Here is an 18,611-nt window from a genome sequence, read left to right as displayed (position 1 = left end):
GTGCCACGGAGCAACTAAGCTCGTGTGCCACAACTACTGAGCCTGCGCTCTAGAGCCTGCGAGCCACAACTGCTGAAGCCTGCGCACCACAACTACTGAAGCCCACCCGCCTAGAGCCCGGGCTCTGCAACGAGAAGCCACCGCAATAAGAAGCCCGTGCACCACAACGAAGAGTAGCCCCTGCTCGCTGCAACTAGAGAAAGCCTGCATGCAGCAACGAAGACCCAACACAGCCAAAAATAAGTAAATTTATTAAAAAAAAAAAATAAAGCAGTTTCTCCTACATCATGAAGCACTGCATTCTGGCGGGCAGTCTTAGTTGCTGGGTTGGCAGAGTATGCTCCCCATCCTGGAAACCAGAAGTCTTGGGTATGTCCTTGGCGTATGCTTGTGTATCTTGTTAAGCCAGAAAACATAGGGCTTAAAAACAAGATTTCTGTTCAGCTGTTTTAAACAAAAGACTCTCAAACATTGATTATCTTTACTAGAGTGTTGTAAAACATCAAATTTCTGGTTTAGGTTTGTTTTGCATCATGACTGAAGTTATGAATGGCTAGATTATCTCAAATATCAAATTTCCACTCTGCCTCTCCCATACTTGTTTGAATTCATGCCAGCTCTGATCTCCCAAAGGACAACCCAGGTGTCTCAGCAGTTAAGTTCCATCCATACCTGATGTTGATTGGGAGTCCATTTTAGGTGACATTAAACATGTCAAGTTTCCATGCTTTTGCCAGTCCATTTTTTGTCTTCATTTCAACTTAACATTTATTGAAAATCTATTATAGGCCAGGTACTGTGCTAGGGACTGTTTAAAGATTAGTTTTAGGTATAAAGCAGGTATAGTGGGAGGTAAGGCTGGAGAGGTTGGGGGTGAGGTGAGATTAAAAGTGGTTTTATATGCAGGTACCCATGGTCAGTTTTTTTTTTTTTTTTTTTTTTTTTGCGGTACGTCGGCCTCTCACTGTTGTGGCCTCTCCCGTTGCGGAGCACAGGTTCCGGACGCGCAGGCTCAGCGGCCATGGCTCACGGGCCCAGCCGCTCTGCGGCATGTGGGATCTTCCCAGACCAGGGCATGAACCCGCGACCCCTGCATTGGCAGGCGAACTCTCAACCACTGCACCACCAAGGAATCCCCCATGGTCAGTTTTTAATCAAAAAATGGCATAATCTATACAAAGTGAATAGGAGTTAACAAATTCAAAAAATCAGGAATTCCTGATGAGAGTATCCCAAGTGTTTTGTGTGTTGTTTTATATTACTCTACTGCTATTGTTTTCAGAACAAACCACTGTCTGAAAGTGTTCCCTCCTGCAATTTTTTTCACCAACCTAATGAAGTTCAGCTTAGTTGCTTTATTTATACTTCAGTATAAAACTTAGAGGATGAAGTCCACTTATTTTGCTTCTTGATAAATGAAGGACTATGCCAATGAATTATCAACCATACTATTCAAGACTACCCCTTTTTCTTCAGATATAATCAAGCATCAGGAAATTAATGTTTTTAATATTTATAATATTTTTTTCTCCTGGATTAATTTATAATCCTTGTATCGTGAACAATATTTTCACAGTGGTATATCCATTTCAAAATTATAAGTCTTTCAATTTCTTGGTTAATTTTTTTTAATAGCTCTGTATTCTGTGTTCAGGAGAAAATATAGTGAAAGGAGATAAAGAATCTATTAAGAATCTCCTAGAAATATTTGATGGGTTACTGGAGTATCTTACAGAACACATCAGTGAAACATCTCACGAGAAAAGTAAGTTTAAGAAAAAAACTTGATTTGATTTATATTCTGTGTTATGTCTCTTTTTGTCTTTTATCTTGTTGCCTATTTTTCTCCGTAGGAATTAGAATCACTAGTACACTATATCTGATAAATTTAATTATAAATTAAATTTCAGTTCTCATTGTTCCAAGTGGTTGAAACCTCTATCCTAGACTACCATCATGTTTTTTGTTAACTTGGATATTGCTTATAAGTTACTTTAAAGCTAATCTATAATAGAAAGCTAAATCTGGCTAAAATTGCTTACTGTCCTATTATTACATGAAATTCCTTACTCCAAAATTTCCTATGTCAGAACTGCCATTTTTGTTATAAATTTGGATACTGGGGAGGCATCAGCAGGAAGGGTTGGTACATTTCTTTCTTTCTTTTTTTTTTTTTTTTTGCGGTATGCGGGCCTCTCACTGTTGTGGCCTCTCCTGTTGCGGAGCACAGGCTCCGGACGCACAGGCCCAGCGGCCATGGCTTATGGGCCCAGCCGCTCCGCGGCATATGGGATCCTCCCAGACCGGGGCATGAACCCGTATCCCCTGCATCGGCAGGCGGACTCTCAACCACTGCGCCACCAGGGAGGCCCGGTTGGTACATTTCTGTCTCCAACCTACACTTGTGACAGCGTGAATATTTTTTATTTCACTCGTCAAGTGACTCAGTTCTCCTAATCGTAACAGTTTATTGTATGAAATTTTGATATTATGGTTTTTTAAAATTTATTTATTTTATTTTATGGGTGTGTTTGGTCTTCATTTCTGTGAGAGGGCTTTCTCTAGTTGTGGCAAGTGGGGGCCACTCTTCATTGCGGTGCACGGGCCTCTCAATATTGCGGCCTCTCTTGTAGTGGAGCTCAGGCTCCAGATGCGCAGGCTCAGTAATTGTGGCTCACGGGCCTAGTTGCTCCGCAGCATGTGGGATCTTCCCAGACAAGGGCTCGAACCCGTGTCCCCTGCATTGGCAGGCAAATTCTCAACCACTGCGCCACCAGGGAAGCCCGATATTATGTTTTTTTAATGATAAAGATTATTATTGCTGTATTATTTTCCAAAGGTGTAGTGGTTATTTAAACTGGATCAATAGTGTATAAGTGCTATTCATAATCTTTGGCTTCATAAATCCCATTTCTAGGGATTTGTCCTAAGAAAATAATACAAAAGAAAGGTGCTTGAAGGTCTTCACGCAATGTTATCTATCATAGGGGGAAAAAAGCAAAACAAAGAACCTTATGTCTTAACAGTTTGAGATTGGTCAATAAATAATACTGTATGTATTAATACACTGAGTAATATATGACCCATATTAGAATGGGTTTACTATTGTAAAGTTATCCAAAACAAAATTCTAGCAGCAATAGCAATTAGTATAAATTCTAATACAAATGAAGACAAAAAATTGGGGCAGGCTCATCATTCCTAATTCTCACATTGTTGATGGTGAGACCTATGCTGTGAATATAACATCTGAAATTAATCTTAAATTCTTTAGTTAGAGATAGTTTTCTACCTTTTATCCTTGTTGCTGAAAAAGACTTAAAAGCATATAGAGATAAGGCCTAGAAGGAAAGATTGAAAGGCACGCCACACTGTACATTTCTTTTTTTTATTTCAAAAAACCTGAGTTTTGAGTGTTTAATGTATGTTAAATATCAGCCTAGGTACTCTGGGAAGATTCAGAGCTGCGTGCCATGTTTATTGTTCTCAAAACTATGCTCAAGTCAGGGAGACTGCCATAAATATATACAGTAAAAACATTGTAGGAGAATTGGGAGGGAGTGAATGACGTGGAAAAACTCGCCTAATTCAAGGCTACCAGTAGGTATTTCAATGCTCTGTGGCTTTTTAGTCATTTTAGCAGCAAGAGTAAGGGGAAGAAAACTACCTAAAAGAGTAATTAATTTGAAATGTTCCAACAACAGCAGTTTTTATGATGTAGTACTTGATCGCATGTAGGGGAGGGATGATGGGCAGTGGGGATGGAGAGGAGGACAGAACTGAGAGATACTTACATGTGAGGCTGGTAATGATGACATGCTGAGCGGGAGATCTTCCCAGGGGAGGTCAGTAGGATATGATAAGCTTAGTGCTGCTAGAAGGGAGTTGCTCAGATAGGGCCTCCCTATGTGATAGTACTGTAGTTGGAGAATGTTTTCTGAAGTCTGATTCTCACCTTTGCAGGTCCAAGTTTATATAGCAGTATTACCTAGAACTGATCAGAATCTTCAAAATGCCAATTAATAATGGGAAATAAATCTGTATTATCACTAGTCATGTCAGGTACAGAGCAGTTTCTTCTGAGCTAGCATTATCATGTACTGCTGAAGATCAAGGGGTTTGAAGGCAGACTATGGGCTTAATGCTGCCACTCACTGTATGACTCACTAAGTTTCATCCCTCACTGTAGGACTGAAGCTCTCTAAGCCTCAGTTTTCTCATCTGAAATTCTTTCATGATTGTAGTGAAGGTTAATAGATATGCATAAATAATTTAGTATTGAGCCTAGCCCAGAGTAAATACACAATGAATATTGACTAATGTTGTTAAAATGTTACTTGGCGAATATAGAAACAGAAAAAACAGGAAAAAGTTAATCTAGAGATTCAACAGGAAATCTCTAGAAATGGGATGGGAATATCCAGACGGGTATATCTGAAGTAGGAGGTTTCACCCACATACCTCCTGAAATCACTTCCCTAGTGAGTTACTGCCACTGTGAAAGTGTATTTCTTAAGTATGTTGGGGTAGAAAAAAGGTTGAGAGTCTTTTTTTTTTTTTTGGGTGTGCTGTGTGGCATGAGGGATCCTAGCTCCCCAACCAGGGATTGAACCCGTGCCCCTACAGTGGAAGCACAGAGTCTTAACCACCAGACCGCCAGGGAAGTCCCAAGGTTGATAGTCTTAAGGAAAATTTCATCCACACCTTGATGTGGTCTCACTCTTACCTTAGGCTAGGGCGTGATTGTCTTGGAGCTTGAGGTAGGCTGACATGGTCATGTTTTTCTGAAGCCACATCCTAGTCACCTTGCCTCAGATATCTCACAGATATTTCTTATCTCACAGATAGGTGTAAAGGATACTAAATGAACCTACCACCTGGCTTAAAAAATAGAACATTGCTAATACAACTGTAGACCCTGCTTTTAAAGCAACACTTGCGTGCTCATTGCAAGTAATGATTTGGTTCTTTATTCACTTTCACAAGAGCCCAGTTTACCAGGCAGGGGTTGAGGGTATTTTACTGTCCTTACCTCTACCCATCCCTGTAGAGAAATAGTTGCATTAACTTGGGTTTTTGGGTATTTATCTGTTCTAAACAGGTGAAACTGGACAGGGTTCTAAAGAATCCCATCGAGGAGACCCTTTGGAAGAGCGAGAAAGTACTAAAGAATCCAGATCATCATGGAAAAGAGTTTCTTTTGAGAGGTAGCACTCAATGTCTGTGAATTTAAGCAAAACAAGTTATGCTTTTCCTTCTACTAAGAATGAAAATTGCACACAATATACCAGAATGGCAGCAAAGAAACAAAAAACAAAGCTGATGTGAAAATTTACTAACTTCTCATGTTTTAAACCTCCCTGAGGGAGTTTTAAGAACCTCGAGCTATATATAATGCTTAATTCTCAGCGTTAGCCACCTACTTAATTTAAAACATTTCCCTTAATCATCAAAGTCGTTTATGTTCCTTGCTGAAAACTTGGAAAGTACAGAGGAATAAAAAAGAAGCAAAAAAGGAAAAAAGATGAACTGTATCATTCAGAACTAAGTAACTGCTTGTTAACATTTTGTTGTAATTTAGCCTTTTTTTTTTTTCCACTGTTTTTTCTTTTGGGGATTTAGTCATATTGTCTGTATAATTTTGTTTCCTGCATTTTAAAGTTTAACACATCAAGTCTTTTCCTAATTTGTTAAACTCTTTATAATCATTTTTAATCACTGTATAACATATCATGCATATGGGTGCATCATAATTTACTTAAACCATGCCTCTGAAGTAGAGGTAGTTGTTCCTTTGTTTTTCATATTATTATTTTTTAATGCAATACATACTTCTGTTTATTCTTTCTCTACCCTCCTTCCACTCATATATTTAAGCTACATTCAGAGTGGAAGACTATGAATGATATAAGGCTATTAAAAGTTGCCAAATTACTTTGCCAAAAGGCTGTGACTATTTAAATACCCACCAACAGTATAAAAGTACTGGGTTAATGCACCCTCATCAACCAGTATCATCGACCAATACCAGAGTTTTAAAATTTGTGCTGTTTTCATAGGCAAAATGTAATGTTGCAGGTTTGATTGTACTTCTGCTAAGTAGAGGTTGAATATGCTGCTATGATTTTCTTTTAAGTATCCAATTATCAGTTTTTTTTATGGAGTTTGTCATGGTTTGAAAAGCATAGGCAAAGCCTTCTTGTTTAAATATAGTATGTTGTAGAAAATGTGTCTTAAAGGAGACCATCAGGAAATAAATTTTTTGACTTTATTTTTCATTATTAGATTAAAAAAATAACAAAAGTGCAAAAGTGAAACAATAAAAGGATGTTTAATACAAAATTAATATCCTACCTAGATTCCCTTCACTTCCACACCTCTAAAGTAACCAGTATTTATTGTTCTCTGTGTATATTCGCCTATACATTTAATCCTTGACACTTTATATGCAGCTTTTCCCGCCATACATGTATCAGTTAAAACAGTTAAGCAGCAGAAGGAAAAGTCTCCTGTTTTCTGCACATAACAGTGACGAATCTGAACATCCATAGGCTGGCTGCTTGAAGCAGCTCTCGGGGTCCTCACAGAAAGGGCCCTTTGTGGTCAGGCCAGGCCATCAGTAAGTGAGGAAACTCTTTCAGGTGCTCCTCGTCATCTGAGGCATTGGGCCCCTCTTGGGGTGGAGATGAAGCAGAATCCACTGGTGAAATAATTAGACTTGGAGACACAGCACACACCTTTTCTCTAAGAAGTAATGGTGAGTAGTTAAACTTCAAATATCAGTTATTGTTATTCAACATAAAACTGTGAAAATGTAAATAGTTATACTTAGAAGTGTTTAAAAGTTGAGAAGAATAGAGAGAACCCTAACTGGACATCAAAATTGAAATTCCAGAATACTGCCATTACCCACTGTACATGAACAGTTGTCCAGAATGAGTCAAGTGGGAGTCCTAGGCACATGGGCAAATAGGTGGATGCAAGTTTGTCATGTAATATGCGGGACTTGATACCCTAGGAAGAAAATTCTGGATGCAGCTTAACAGTCTGGTCACACTCAGAATACCCCTTAAATGTAGTTTCCTGAGCTGGGTGACTCACTTTTTTCATGGTTTCAACCAAGTGTGTACATCCAGTGGCAGTTCTTCTCCCAGGCTTCAGGCCATATTTCCAACAGTCTCCTGCTTATACACAGTAAACCTGAATATCTCTCAGGCCTATTTTGAGACTCTCACCTTGCCCTCCTCCAACCATCCCACTTCCTGTTCTGCCCATCTTGGTTGTCTTGCTTTTCTCTTGGCATCATATAGTTTCTTTTTTCCTTTTCTTTTTTTCTTTCTTTTTTTTTTCTTGGCTGTGCCACGCAGCTTGCGGGATCTCAGTTTCCTGACCAGGGACTGAACCTGGGCCACGGCAGTGAAAGCCCAGAATCCTAACCACTAGGCTACCAGGGAACTTCCAACATCATATAGTTTCTTTTGTTGGAATGCTCTTCCTTTCTGTTTCTGGCAGACTCACTCTATACAAAGCCCAGGCTCTGTATTCCTACATTGTGGTCTTCTCACCTTGACTATTACGTAAACTGTGAGTTCCAGGGACAGTAGCGACCTCATATTCATTCAGCAAATATTTATTTAATGCCATCCCTTTGCCAGGCAGTGGTGATACAGTAGTAAACAGAATAGACACAGACACAAATCCCTTCCCTTATAGAACATATATTCTACTTGTGGAGGCAGTCAATAAATAAGACAAATAAGTGAAATGTCTAATAAAATTATTCATATTCATCTTAGTATTCCAAAAGTTAGCAAAGCATTAGGCCCACAATAAGTATTTTTTTTAATGGAAGAACAGGAATGCTAGAGTAGAATTAAGTACATTAAATTATGGAAATCAAGTGGCCTGCATTCTCTTCCAGACTCTGCTACTGGCTGTGTGACTTTGGACAAGCCCCTTATCTTTTCTGAGCCTCTGTTTCTTCAAGTGTGAAATTAGAGAATTAAACTAAACCATCTTTGAAATCCCTTTCAGCATTAATACTCTAATTCCAGGAATAGACACTCCATTCCAAGGAATTGTGTTCAAAGAACCTATGTCTGAGAGGTCAGACAGTAAGCCAAAGACATGTACTTGCCACTGGGGTGGGTAAAGTAGCAGAATGACCAGAGTCAAGTGTAGGTAATGCAAGAATGTTTCTTCAAGGTAGAGAGTCAGATGAAAGGGATGGTGATTTTAGAAACGGTGTTCTGTGATAGCAAATGCCATGTAGAAAGGTTAGATCTATAAAAAGTGAATTATTTTCAGATTTTAACTATTCAGATTATAAGGCAATTAAAAGAAAAAAAAGAAATAGTTGAGAGGGCTTCCCTGGTGGCGCAGTGATTGAGAGTCCACCTGCCAATGCAGGGGACATGGGTTCGTGCCCCGGTCCGGGAAGATCCTACATGCCGCAGAGCGGCTGGGCCCATGAGCCATGGCCGCTGAGCCTGCGCGTCCGGAGCCTGTGCTCCGCAACGGGAGAGGCCACAGCAGTGAGAGGCCTGCGTACCGCAAAAAAACAAACAAAAGAAATGGTTGAGAGAAAAGCCAGGCTAAGGTGTTTGGGTTTCATGTCATATGGTAGCTTCCTTTTATATTTGGATTTAATTCATCAGATAAATGTCATCATACACATTCTTAGACATCTAATTTAGGCTTTAATTCCAGGACTATAAATCTTTCTTTCTTATTGCAATATAATTGACATATAACATTATATTACTTATACAGATGTACAGTCTGATTCTTCAGTAGTATACATTGCAAAATGATTATTACCACAGTATGTCTAGTTAACATTCATTACCAAAAAATTACCAACTTTTTTCTTGTGATGAGAACTTTTAAGATCTACTCTATTAACAACTTTCAAATATACAACACAGTATTTTCTTCTTAAACCTTTTTTAAAATTGAGATGTAGCTGATGTACAATATTATATGTTACAGGTGTACAACATAGTGATTCACAATTTTTAAATTTTTATGTTCCATTTATAGTTATTATAAAGTATTGGCTATATTCCCTGTGTTGTACAATATATCGTTGTATCTTATTTGATACATAATAGTTTGTACCTCTTAACCCCTTCCCTGTCTTGCCCCCTCCCCACTGGTAAGCACTAGTTTGTTCCCTTTTTGTTATATTCACTAGTTTGTTTTATTTTTTAGATTTCACATATAAGTGATATCATATAGTATTTCTTTTTCTGTCTGACTTATATCACTTAGCATAATACCCTCCAAGTCCATCCATGTTGTTGCAAATGGCAAAATTTTCATTCCATTTTTATGGGTGAGTAGTATTCCATTGTGTATATATACACCACATTTTCTCTATCCATCCGTTGATGGACACAGGTTGCTTCCATATCTTGGCAATTATAAATAATGCTGCTATGAATGTTGGGGGTGCATGTATCTTTTCAAATTAGTGTTCCCATTTACTTTGGATATATAGCCAGAAGTGGAGTTGCTGGGTCATACGGTAGTTCTGTTTTTAGCTTTTTGAAAAACTGTTATACTGTTCTCCACAGTGGCAGCACCAATTTGCATTCCCACCAGTAGTGTACAAGGGTTCCCTTTTCTCCACATACTCAGCAGCATTTGTTATCTGTGGTCTTTTTTTTGCGGGGGGTGTCAACATACACTTTTTTTTAATGTATTTTTTTAATTAATTTTTATTGGAGTATAGTTGCTTTACAATGCTGTGTTGATTTCTGCTGTACAGCAAAGTGAATCAGTTATATGTATACATATATTCCCTCTTTTTTTTAGATTGCCTTCCCATTTAGGTCACCACAGAGGATTGAGTAGAGTTCCCTGTGCTATACAGTACGTTCTCATTAGTTATCTGTTTTATACATAGTAGTGTTTATATGTCAATCCTAATCTCCCAATTCATCCCACCCGCCCCCTTCCCCCCTTGGTATCCATAAGTTTGTTCTCTATATCTGTGTCTCCATTTCTGCTTTGCAAATAAGTTCATCTGTACAATTTTTCTAGATTCCACATGTAACTGATATTATACAATATTTTTCTCTTTCTGACTTCACTCTGTATGACACTCTCTAGGTCTATCCACGTCTCTGCAAATGGCATTATTTCATTCTTTTTTTTATGGCTGAGTCGTACTGCATAGTATATATGTACCACATCTTCTTTATCCATCCCTCTCTTGATAGACATTTAGGTTGCTTCCATATCCTGGCTATTGTAAATAGTGCTGCACTGAACATTGGAGTGCATGTATCTTTTTGAATTATGGTTTTCTCTGATATCTGTAGTCTTTTTGATGATAGACATTCTGACAAGTGTGAGGTGATATCTCATTGTGGTTTTAATTTGCATTTCTCTGATGATTAGCGATATTGAGCATCTCTTCATGTGCCTGTTAGCCATCTGTATGTCTTTTTTGGAAAAATGTCTATTCAGGTCTTCTGCCCATTTTTTAATTGGGTTTTTTTTTTTTTTTTTTTTTTTTGCGGTACGCGGGCCTCTCACTGTTGTGGCTTCTCCCGTTGTGGAGCACAGGCTCCGGACACGCAGGCTCAGTGGCCATGGCTCACGGGCCCAGCCGCTCTGCAGCATGTGGGATCTTCCCGGACCGGGGCATGAACCCGTGTCCCCTGCATTGGCAGGCGGACTCTCAACCACTGCGCCACCAGGGAAGCCCTGGGTTTGTTTTTTTGATGTTGAGTTGTATGAGCCTTTTATATATTTTGGATACTAATCCCTTTGTTAGTCATCTCATTAGCAAATATTTTCTAATTTTAAAGGTCATTTTTTGTTTTTTTGTTTGTTTTTCTGGCCACACTGCGTGGCATGTGGGATTTTAGTTCCCTGTCCAGGGATCGAACCTGCACCCCCTGCATTGGAAGCACAGAGTCTCAACCGCTGGACCATCAGGGGAAGTCCCTAAAGGTTGTCTTTTTGTTGATGGTTTCCTTTGCTGTGCAAAAACTTATAAGTCTAACTAGGTCCCATTTGTTTATTTCTGCTTTTATTTCCTTTGCTTTAGGAGACAGAGCCAAAAAGATACTGCTACAATTTATGTCAAAGAGTGTTCTGCATATGTTTTCTTCTAGGAGTTTTATGGTTTTTGGTCTTACATTTAGACCTATAATCCATTTTGAGTTTATTTTTGTATATGGTATGAGAAAATGTTGTAATTTCATTCTTTTACATGTAGCTGTCTAGTTTTCCTACCACCACTTATTGAAGGACTGTCTTTTTCTCTATTGTATATTGTTGCCTCCTTCTCATAGATTATTGACCTTCAGTGTGTGGGTTTATTTCTAGGCTGTCTATTCTCTTCCACTGATTTATGTATCTGGCTTTGTGCCAGTTCCATACTTTTTTTTTTTTTCTTCTGTACGCAGGCCTCTCACTGCTGTGGCCTCTCCCGTTGCGGAGCACAGGCTCCGTATGCACAGGCTCAGTGGCCATGGCTCACGGGCCCAGCAGCTCCGCGGCATGTGGGATCTTCCCAGACTGGGGCATGAACCTGTGTCCCCTGCATCGGCAGGTAGAATCTCAACCACTGCGCCACCAGGGAAGCCCCTCCATACTGCTTTGATTACTGTAGCTTTGTAGTATAGTCTGCAGTCAGGGAGCATGAATCCTCCAGCTCCTTTCTTGCTCAAGATTGTTTTGGCTATTCAGGGTCTTTTGTGTTTCCATACAAATTTTAACATTATTTGTTCTAGTTCTGTGAAAAATGTCATTGGTAATTTGGTAGGGATTGCATTGAATATGTGAATTGCCTTGGCTAGTATAGTCAATTTAACAATATTCTTCCAATTCTTGAACATGGTATATCTTTACATCTGTGTGTTGTCTTCAGTTTCTTTCATCAGTGTCTTATAGTTTTCTGGGTACAGGTCTTTTACCTCCTTAGGTAGGTTTATTTCTGGGTGTTTTATTCTTTTTGGTGCAATGACAAATGGAATTGTTTCCTTAATTTCTCTTTCTGATAGTTTGTTGTTAGTGTATAAAATTGCGACAGATTTCTTCATATTAATTTTTTTACATCTTTATTGGAGTATCATTTCTTAACAATGGTGTGTTAGTTTCTGCTTTATAAAAAACTGAATCAGTTATACATATGTCCCCATATCCCCTCCCTCTGCGTCTCCCTCCCACCCTCCCTATCCCACCCCTCCTGGTGGTCACAAACCACTGAGCTGATCTCCCTGTGCTATGCGGCTGCTTCCCACTAGCTGTCTACCTTACGTTTGGTAGTGTATATATGTCCATGCCTCTCTTTCGCTTTGTCACAGCTTACCCTTCCCCTTCCCCATATCCTCAAGTCCATTCCCTAGTAGGTCTGTGTCTTTATTCCTGTCTTACCCCTAGGTTTTTCATGACATTTTTTTTCTTCTTAAATTCCATATATATGTGTTAGCATATGGTATTTGTCTTTCTCTTTCTGACTTACTTCACTCTGTATGACAGACTCTAGGTCTATCCACCTCATTACAAATAGCTCAATTTCGTTTCTCTTTATGGCTGAGTAATATTCCATTGTATATATGTGCCACATCTTCTTTATCCATTCATGCGATGATGGACACTTAGGTTGTTTCCACCTCCAGGCTATTGTAAATAGGGCTGCTATGAACATTTTGGTACATGACTCTTTTCGAATTATGGTTTTCTCAGGGTATATGCCCAGTAGTGGGATTGCTGGGTCATATGGTAGTTCTACTTGTAGTTTTTTAAGGAACCTCCATACTGTTCTCCATAGTGGCTGTACCAATTCACATTCCCACCAGCAGTGCAAGAGTGTTCCCTTTTCTCCACACCCTCTCCAGCATTTATTGTTTCTAGATTTTTTGATGATGGCCATTCTGACTGGTGTGAGATGATATCTCATTGTAGTTTTGATTTGCATTTCTCTAATGATTAAAGATGTTGAGCATTCTTTCATGTGTTTGTTGGCAGTCTGTATATCTTCTGTGGAGAAATGTCTATTTGGGTCTTCTGCCCATTTTTGGATTGGGTTGTTTGTTTTTTTCTTATTGAGCTGCATGAGCTGCTTATAAATTTTGGAGATTAGTCCTTTGTCAGTTGCTTCATTTGCAAATATTTTCTCCCATTCTGAGGGTTGTCTTTTGGTCTTGTTTATGGTTTCCTTTGCTGTGCAAAAGCTTTGAAGTTTCATTAGGTCCCATGTGTTTATTTTTGTCTTTATTTCCATTTCTCTAGGAGGTGGGTCCAAAAGGATCTTGCTGTGATTTATGTCATAGAGTGTTCTGCCTATGTTTTCCTCTAAGAGTTTGATAGTGTCTGGCCTTACATTTAGGTCTTTAATCCATTTTGAGCTTATTTTTGTGTATGGTGTTAGGGAGTGATCTAATCTCATACTTTTACATGTCCCTGTCCAGTTTTCCCAGCACCATTTATTGAAGAGGCTGTCCTTTCTCCACTGTACATTCCTGCCTCCTTTATCAAAGATAAGTTGACCATATGTGCGTGGGTTTATCTCTGGGCTTTCTATCCTGTTCCATTGATCTATCTTTCTGTGTTTGTGCCAGTACCACACTGACTTGATTACTGTAGCTTTGTAGTATAGTCTGAAGTCAGGGAGCCTGACTCCTCTAGCTCCATTTTTCGTTCTCAAGATTGCTTTGGCTATTCAGGGTCTTTTGTGTTTCCATACAAATTGTGAAATTTTTTGTTCTAGTTCTGTGAAAAATGCCAGTGGTAGTTTGATACGGATTGCATTGAATCTGTAGATTGCTTTGGGTAGTAGAGTCATTTTCACAATGTTGATTCTTCCAATCCAAGAACATGGTATATCTCTCCATCTATTTGTATCATCTTTAATTTTTTTCATCAGTCTTATAATTTTCTGCATACAGGTCTTTTGTCTCCTTAGGTAGGTTTATTCCTAGATATTTTATTCTTTTTGTTGCAATGGTAAATGGGAGTGTTTTCTTGATTTCACTTTCAGATTTTTCATCATTAGTATATAGGAATGCCAGAGATTTCTGTGCATTAATTTTGTATCTTGCTACTTTACCGAATTCATTGGTTAGCTCTAGTAGTTTTCTGGTAGCACCTTTAGGATTCTCTATGTATAGTATCATGTCATCTGCAAACAGTGACAGGTTTACTACTTCTTTTCCAATTTGGATTCCTTTTATTTCCTTTTCTTCTCTGATTGCTGTGGCTAAAACTTCCAAAACTAAGTTGAATAAGAGTGGTGAGAGTCGGCAGCCTTGTCTTGTTCCTGATCTTAGTGGAAATGGTTTCAGTTTTTCACCATTGAGGACGATGTTGGCTGTGGGTTTGTCATATATGGCCTTTATTATGTTGAGGAAAGGTCCCTCTACGCCTACTTTCTGCAGGGTTTTTATCATAAATGGGTGTTGAATTTTGTTGAAAGCTTTCTCTGCATCTATTGAGATGATCATATGGTTTTTCTTCTTCAATTTGTTATTATGGTGTATCACATTGATTGATTTGCGTATATTGAAGAATCCTTGCATTCCTGGAATAAACCCCACTTGATCATGGTGTATGATCCTTTTAATGTGCTGTTGGATTCTGTTTGCTAGTATTTTGTTGAGGATTTTTGCATTTATGTTCATCAGTGATACTGGCCTGTAGTTTTCTTTCTTTGTGACATCCTTGTCTGGTTTTGTTATCAAGGTGATGGTGGCCTCGTCGAATGAGTTTGGGAGTGTTCCTCCCTCTGCTATATTTTGGAAGAGTTTGAGAAGGATAGGTGTTAGCTCTTCTCTAAATGTTTGATAGAATTCGCCTGTGAAGCCATCTGGTCCTGGGCTTTTGTTTGTTGGAAGATTTTTTTATCACAGTTTCAATTTCAGTGCTTGTGATTGGTCTGTTCATATTTTCTATTTCTTCCTAATTCTGTCTTGGCAGGTTGTGCATTTCTAAGAATTTGTCCATTTCTTCCAGGTTGTCCATTTTATTGGCATAGAGTTGCTTGTAGTAATCTCTCATGATCTTTTGTATTTCTGCAGTGTCAGTTGTTCTCCTTTTTCATTTCTAATTCTATTGATTTGAGTCTTCTCCCTTTTTTTCTTGATGAGTCTGGCTAATGGTTTATCAATTTTGTTTATCTTCTCAAAGAACCAGCTTTTAGTTTTATTGATCTTTGCTATTGTTTCCTTCATTTCTTTTTCATTTATTTCTGATCTGATCTTTATGATTTCTTTCCTTCTGCTAACTTTGGGATGTTTTTGTTCTTCTTTCTCTAATTGCTTTAGGTGCAAGGTTAGGTTGTTTATTCGAGATGTTTCCTGTTTCTTAAGGTGGGATTGTATTGCTATAAACTTCCCTCTTAGAACTGCTTTTGCTGCATCCCATAGGTTTTGGGTCGTCGTGTCTCCATTGTCATTTGTTTCTAGGTATTTTTTGATTTCCTCTTTGATTTCTTCAGTGATCACTTCGTTATTAAGTAGTGTATTGTTTAGCCTCCATGTGTTTGTATTTTTTACAGATCTTTTCCTGTAATTGATATCTAGTCTCATAGCGTTGTGGTCAGAAAAGATACTTGATACAATTTCAATTTTCTTAAATTTACCAAGGCTTGATTTGTGACCCAAGATATGATCTATCCTGGAGAGTGTTCCATGAGTGCTAGAGAAAAATGTGTATTCTGTTGTTTTTGGATGGAGTGTCCTATAAATATCAATTAAGTCCATCTTGTTTAATGTATCATTTAAAGCTTGTGTTTCCTTATTTATTTTCATTTTGGATGATCTGTCCATTGGTGAAAGTGGGGTGTTAAAGTCCCCTACTATGAATGTGTTACTGTCAATTTCCCCTTTTATGGCTGTTAGTATTTGCCTTATGTATTGAGGTGCTCCTATGTTGGGTGCATAAGTATTTACAATTGTTATATCTTCTTCTTGGATCGATCCCTTGATCATTATGTAGTGTCCTTCTTTGTCTCTTCTAATAGTCTTTATTTTAAAGTCTATTTTGTCTGATATGAGAATTGCTACTCCAGCTTTCTTTTGGTTTCCCTTTGCATGGAATATCTTTTTCCATCCCCTTACTTTCAGTCTGTATGTGTCTCTAGGTCTGAAGTGGGTCTCTTGTAGACAGCTTATATATGGGTCTTGTTTTTGTATCTGTTCAACCAATCTGTGTCTTTTGGTGGGAGCATTTAGTCCATTTACATTTAAGGTAATTATCGATATGTATGTTCCTATTCCCATTTTCTTAATTGTTTTGGGTTCTTTATTGTAGGTCTTTTCCTTCTGCTGTGTTTCTTGCCTAGAGAAGTTCCTTTAGCATTTGTTGTAAAGCTGGTTTGGTGGTGCTGAACTCTCTCAGCTTTTGCTTGTCTGTAAACGTTTTAATTTCTCCTTCAAATCTGAATGAGATCCTTGCTGGGTAGAGTAGTCTTGGTTGCAGTTTTTTCTCCTTCATCACTTTAAATATGTCCTGCCAGTCCCTTCTGGCTTGCAGAGTTTCTGCTGAAAGATCAGCTGTTAACCTGATGGGGATTCCCTTGTGTGTTATTTGTTGTTTTTCCCTTGCTGCTTTTAATATGTTTTCTTTGTATTTAATTTTTGACAGTTTGATTAATATGTGTCTTGGCGTATTTCTCCTTGGATTTATCCTGTATGGGACTCACTGTGCCTCCTGGACTTGATTAACTATCTCCTTTCCCATATTAGGGAAGTTTTCAACTATAATCTCTTCAAATATTTTCACAGTCCCTTCTTTTTCTCTTCTTCTTCTGGAACCCCTATAATTCGAATGTTGGTGCGTTGTCCCAGAGGTCTCTGAGACTGTCCTCAGTTCTTTTCATTCTTTTTTCTTTCTTCTGCTCTGTGGTAGTTATTTCCACTATTTTCTCTTCCATGTCACTTATCCGTCCTTCTGCCTCAGTTATTCTGCTATTGATCCCATCTAGAGTATTTTTAATTTCATTTATTGTGTTTCTAATCATTGCTTGATTCATCTTTACTTCTTCTTGGTCCTTGTTAACTGTTTCTTGCATTTTGTCTATTCTATTTCCAAGATTTTGGATCATCTTTACTATCATTATTCTGAATTGTTTTTCAGGTAGACTGCCTATTACCTCTTCATTTGTTAGGTCTGGTAGGTTTTTATCTCGCTCCTTCACCTGCTGTGTGTTTTTCTGTCTTCTCATTTTGCTTATCTTACTGTGTTTGGGGTCTCCTTTTTGCAGGCTGCAGGTTCGTAGTTCCCGTTGTTTTTGGTGTCTGTCCCCAGTGGCTAAGGTTGGTTCAGTGGGTTGTGTAGGCTTCCTGGTTGGGGGGACTAGTGCCTGTGTTCTGGTGGATGAGGCTCGATCTTGTCTTTCTGATGGACAGGTCCACGTCCAGTGGTGTGTTTTGGGGTGCCTGTGGCCTTATTATGTTTTTAGACAGCCTCTCTGCTAATGGGTGGGGTTGTGTTCCTGTCTTGCTTGTTGCTTGGCATAGGGTGACCAGCACTGTAGCTTGCTGGTCGTTGAGTGAAGCTGGGTGCTGGTGTTGAGATGGAGATCTCTGGAAAAGTTTCGCCGCTTGATATTACGTGGAGCTGGGAGGTCTCTTGTGGACCCGTGTCCTGAAGTTGGCTCTCCCACCTCAGAGGCACAGCACTGACTCCTGGCTGCAGCACCAAGAGCCTTTCATCCAGATGGCTCCTCAATTTGGGATGATTCGTTTGTCTGTTCATGTATTCCACAGTTGCAGGGTACATCAAGTTGATTGTGGAGCTTTAATCCGCTGCTTCTGAGGCTGCTGGGAGAGATTTCCCTTTCTCTTCTTTATTCTCACATTTCCCGGGTCTCAGCTTTGGATTTGGCCCCACCTGTATGTGTAGGTTGCCCGAGGGCATCTGTTCTTCGCTCAGACAGGACAGGGTTAAAGGAGCAGCCGCTTGGGGGACTCTGGCTCACTCAGGCCATGGGGGAGGGAGGGGCACGGAGTGCGGGGCGAGCCTGCGGCGGCAGAGTCTGGCGTGACGTTGCACCAGCCCGAGGTGCGCCGTGCTCTCTCCCAGGGAAGCCGTCCCTGGATCCCGGGACCCCAGCAGTGACGGGCTGCACAGGCTCCCCGGAAGGGGGGCGTGGACAGTGACCTGCGCTTGTACACAGGCCTCTTGGCGGCGGCGGCAGCAGCCCCAGCGTCCCATGCCCGTCTCTGGGGTCCACGCTTTCAGCTGCAGCTCGCACCCTTCTCTGGAGCTCCTTTAAGCTGCACTCTTAATCCCCTTTCCTCATGCACCAGGAAACAAAGAGGGAAGACAAGGTCTCTTGCCTCTTCAGCAGGTCCAGACTTTTTCCCGGCCTCCCTCCCAGCTAGCTGTAGCGCATTAGCCCCTTCAGGCTGTGTTCACGCCGCCGGCCCCAGTCTTCTCCCTGCGCTCTGACCGAAGCCCGAGCCTCAGCTTCCAGCCCCGCCCGCCCCGGGTGAGCAGACAAGCCTCTCAGGCTGATGAGTGCTGGTCGGCACCGATCCTCTGTGCGGAAATCTCTCCACTTTGCCCTCCACACCCCTGTTGCTGTGCTCTCCTCCGCGACTCGGAAGCTTCCCCCTCCGCCACCCGCAGTCTCCGCCCGCGAAGGGGCT

At 39.9% G+C, this 18,611-nt stretch overlaps 1 protein-coding gene across 6 annotated transcripts in view; it reads left to right on the top strand.

Annotated features, from left to right (window-relative positions):
* The window catches only part of CEP95 (centrosomal protein 95), a 66,069-nt gene that overhangs the window by 4,788 nt on the left and 42,670 nt on the right, over positions 1–18,611 (top strand). For 3 of the 6 annotated variants that reach the window (XM_081219723.1, XM_081219722.1, XM_081219721.1), the window contains exons 4-6: positions 1,655–1,765; positions 5,102–5,207; positions 6,642–6,757. The exons of 1 other annotated variant lie outside the window; for it this stretch is intronic. In XM_081219723.1, the coding sequence (XP_081075849.1) occupies positions 1,655–1,765; positions 5,102–5,207; positions 6,642–6,757 (333 nt within the window). The remainder of the gene's footprint in view (positions 1–1,654; positions 1,766–5,101; positions 5,208–6,641; positions 6,758–18,611) is intronic. 2 more of the 6 variants (XM_081219724.1, XM_081219725.1) reach the window with 2 other exon arrangements.

This window comes from Mesoplodon bidens (assembly GCF_964165515.1).
Source record: "Mesoplodon bidens genome assembly, chromosome: 19".
Taxonomy (NCBI): Eukaryota; Metazoa; Chordata; class Mammalia; order Artiodactyla; family Ziphiidae; genus Mesoplodon; species Mesoplodon bidens.
The sequence above is the reverse complement of the archived record's forward strand: the minus strand, read 5'-3'. Positions and strand labels throughout refer to the sequence as shown.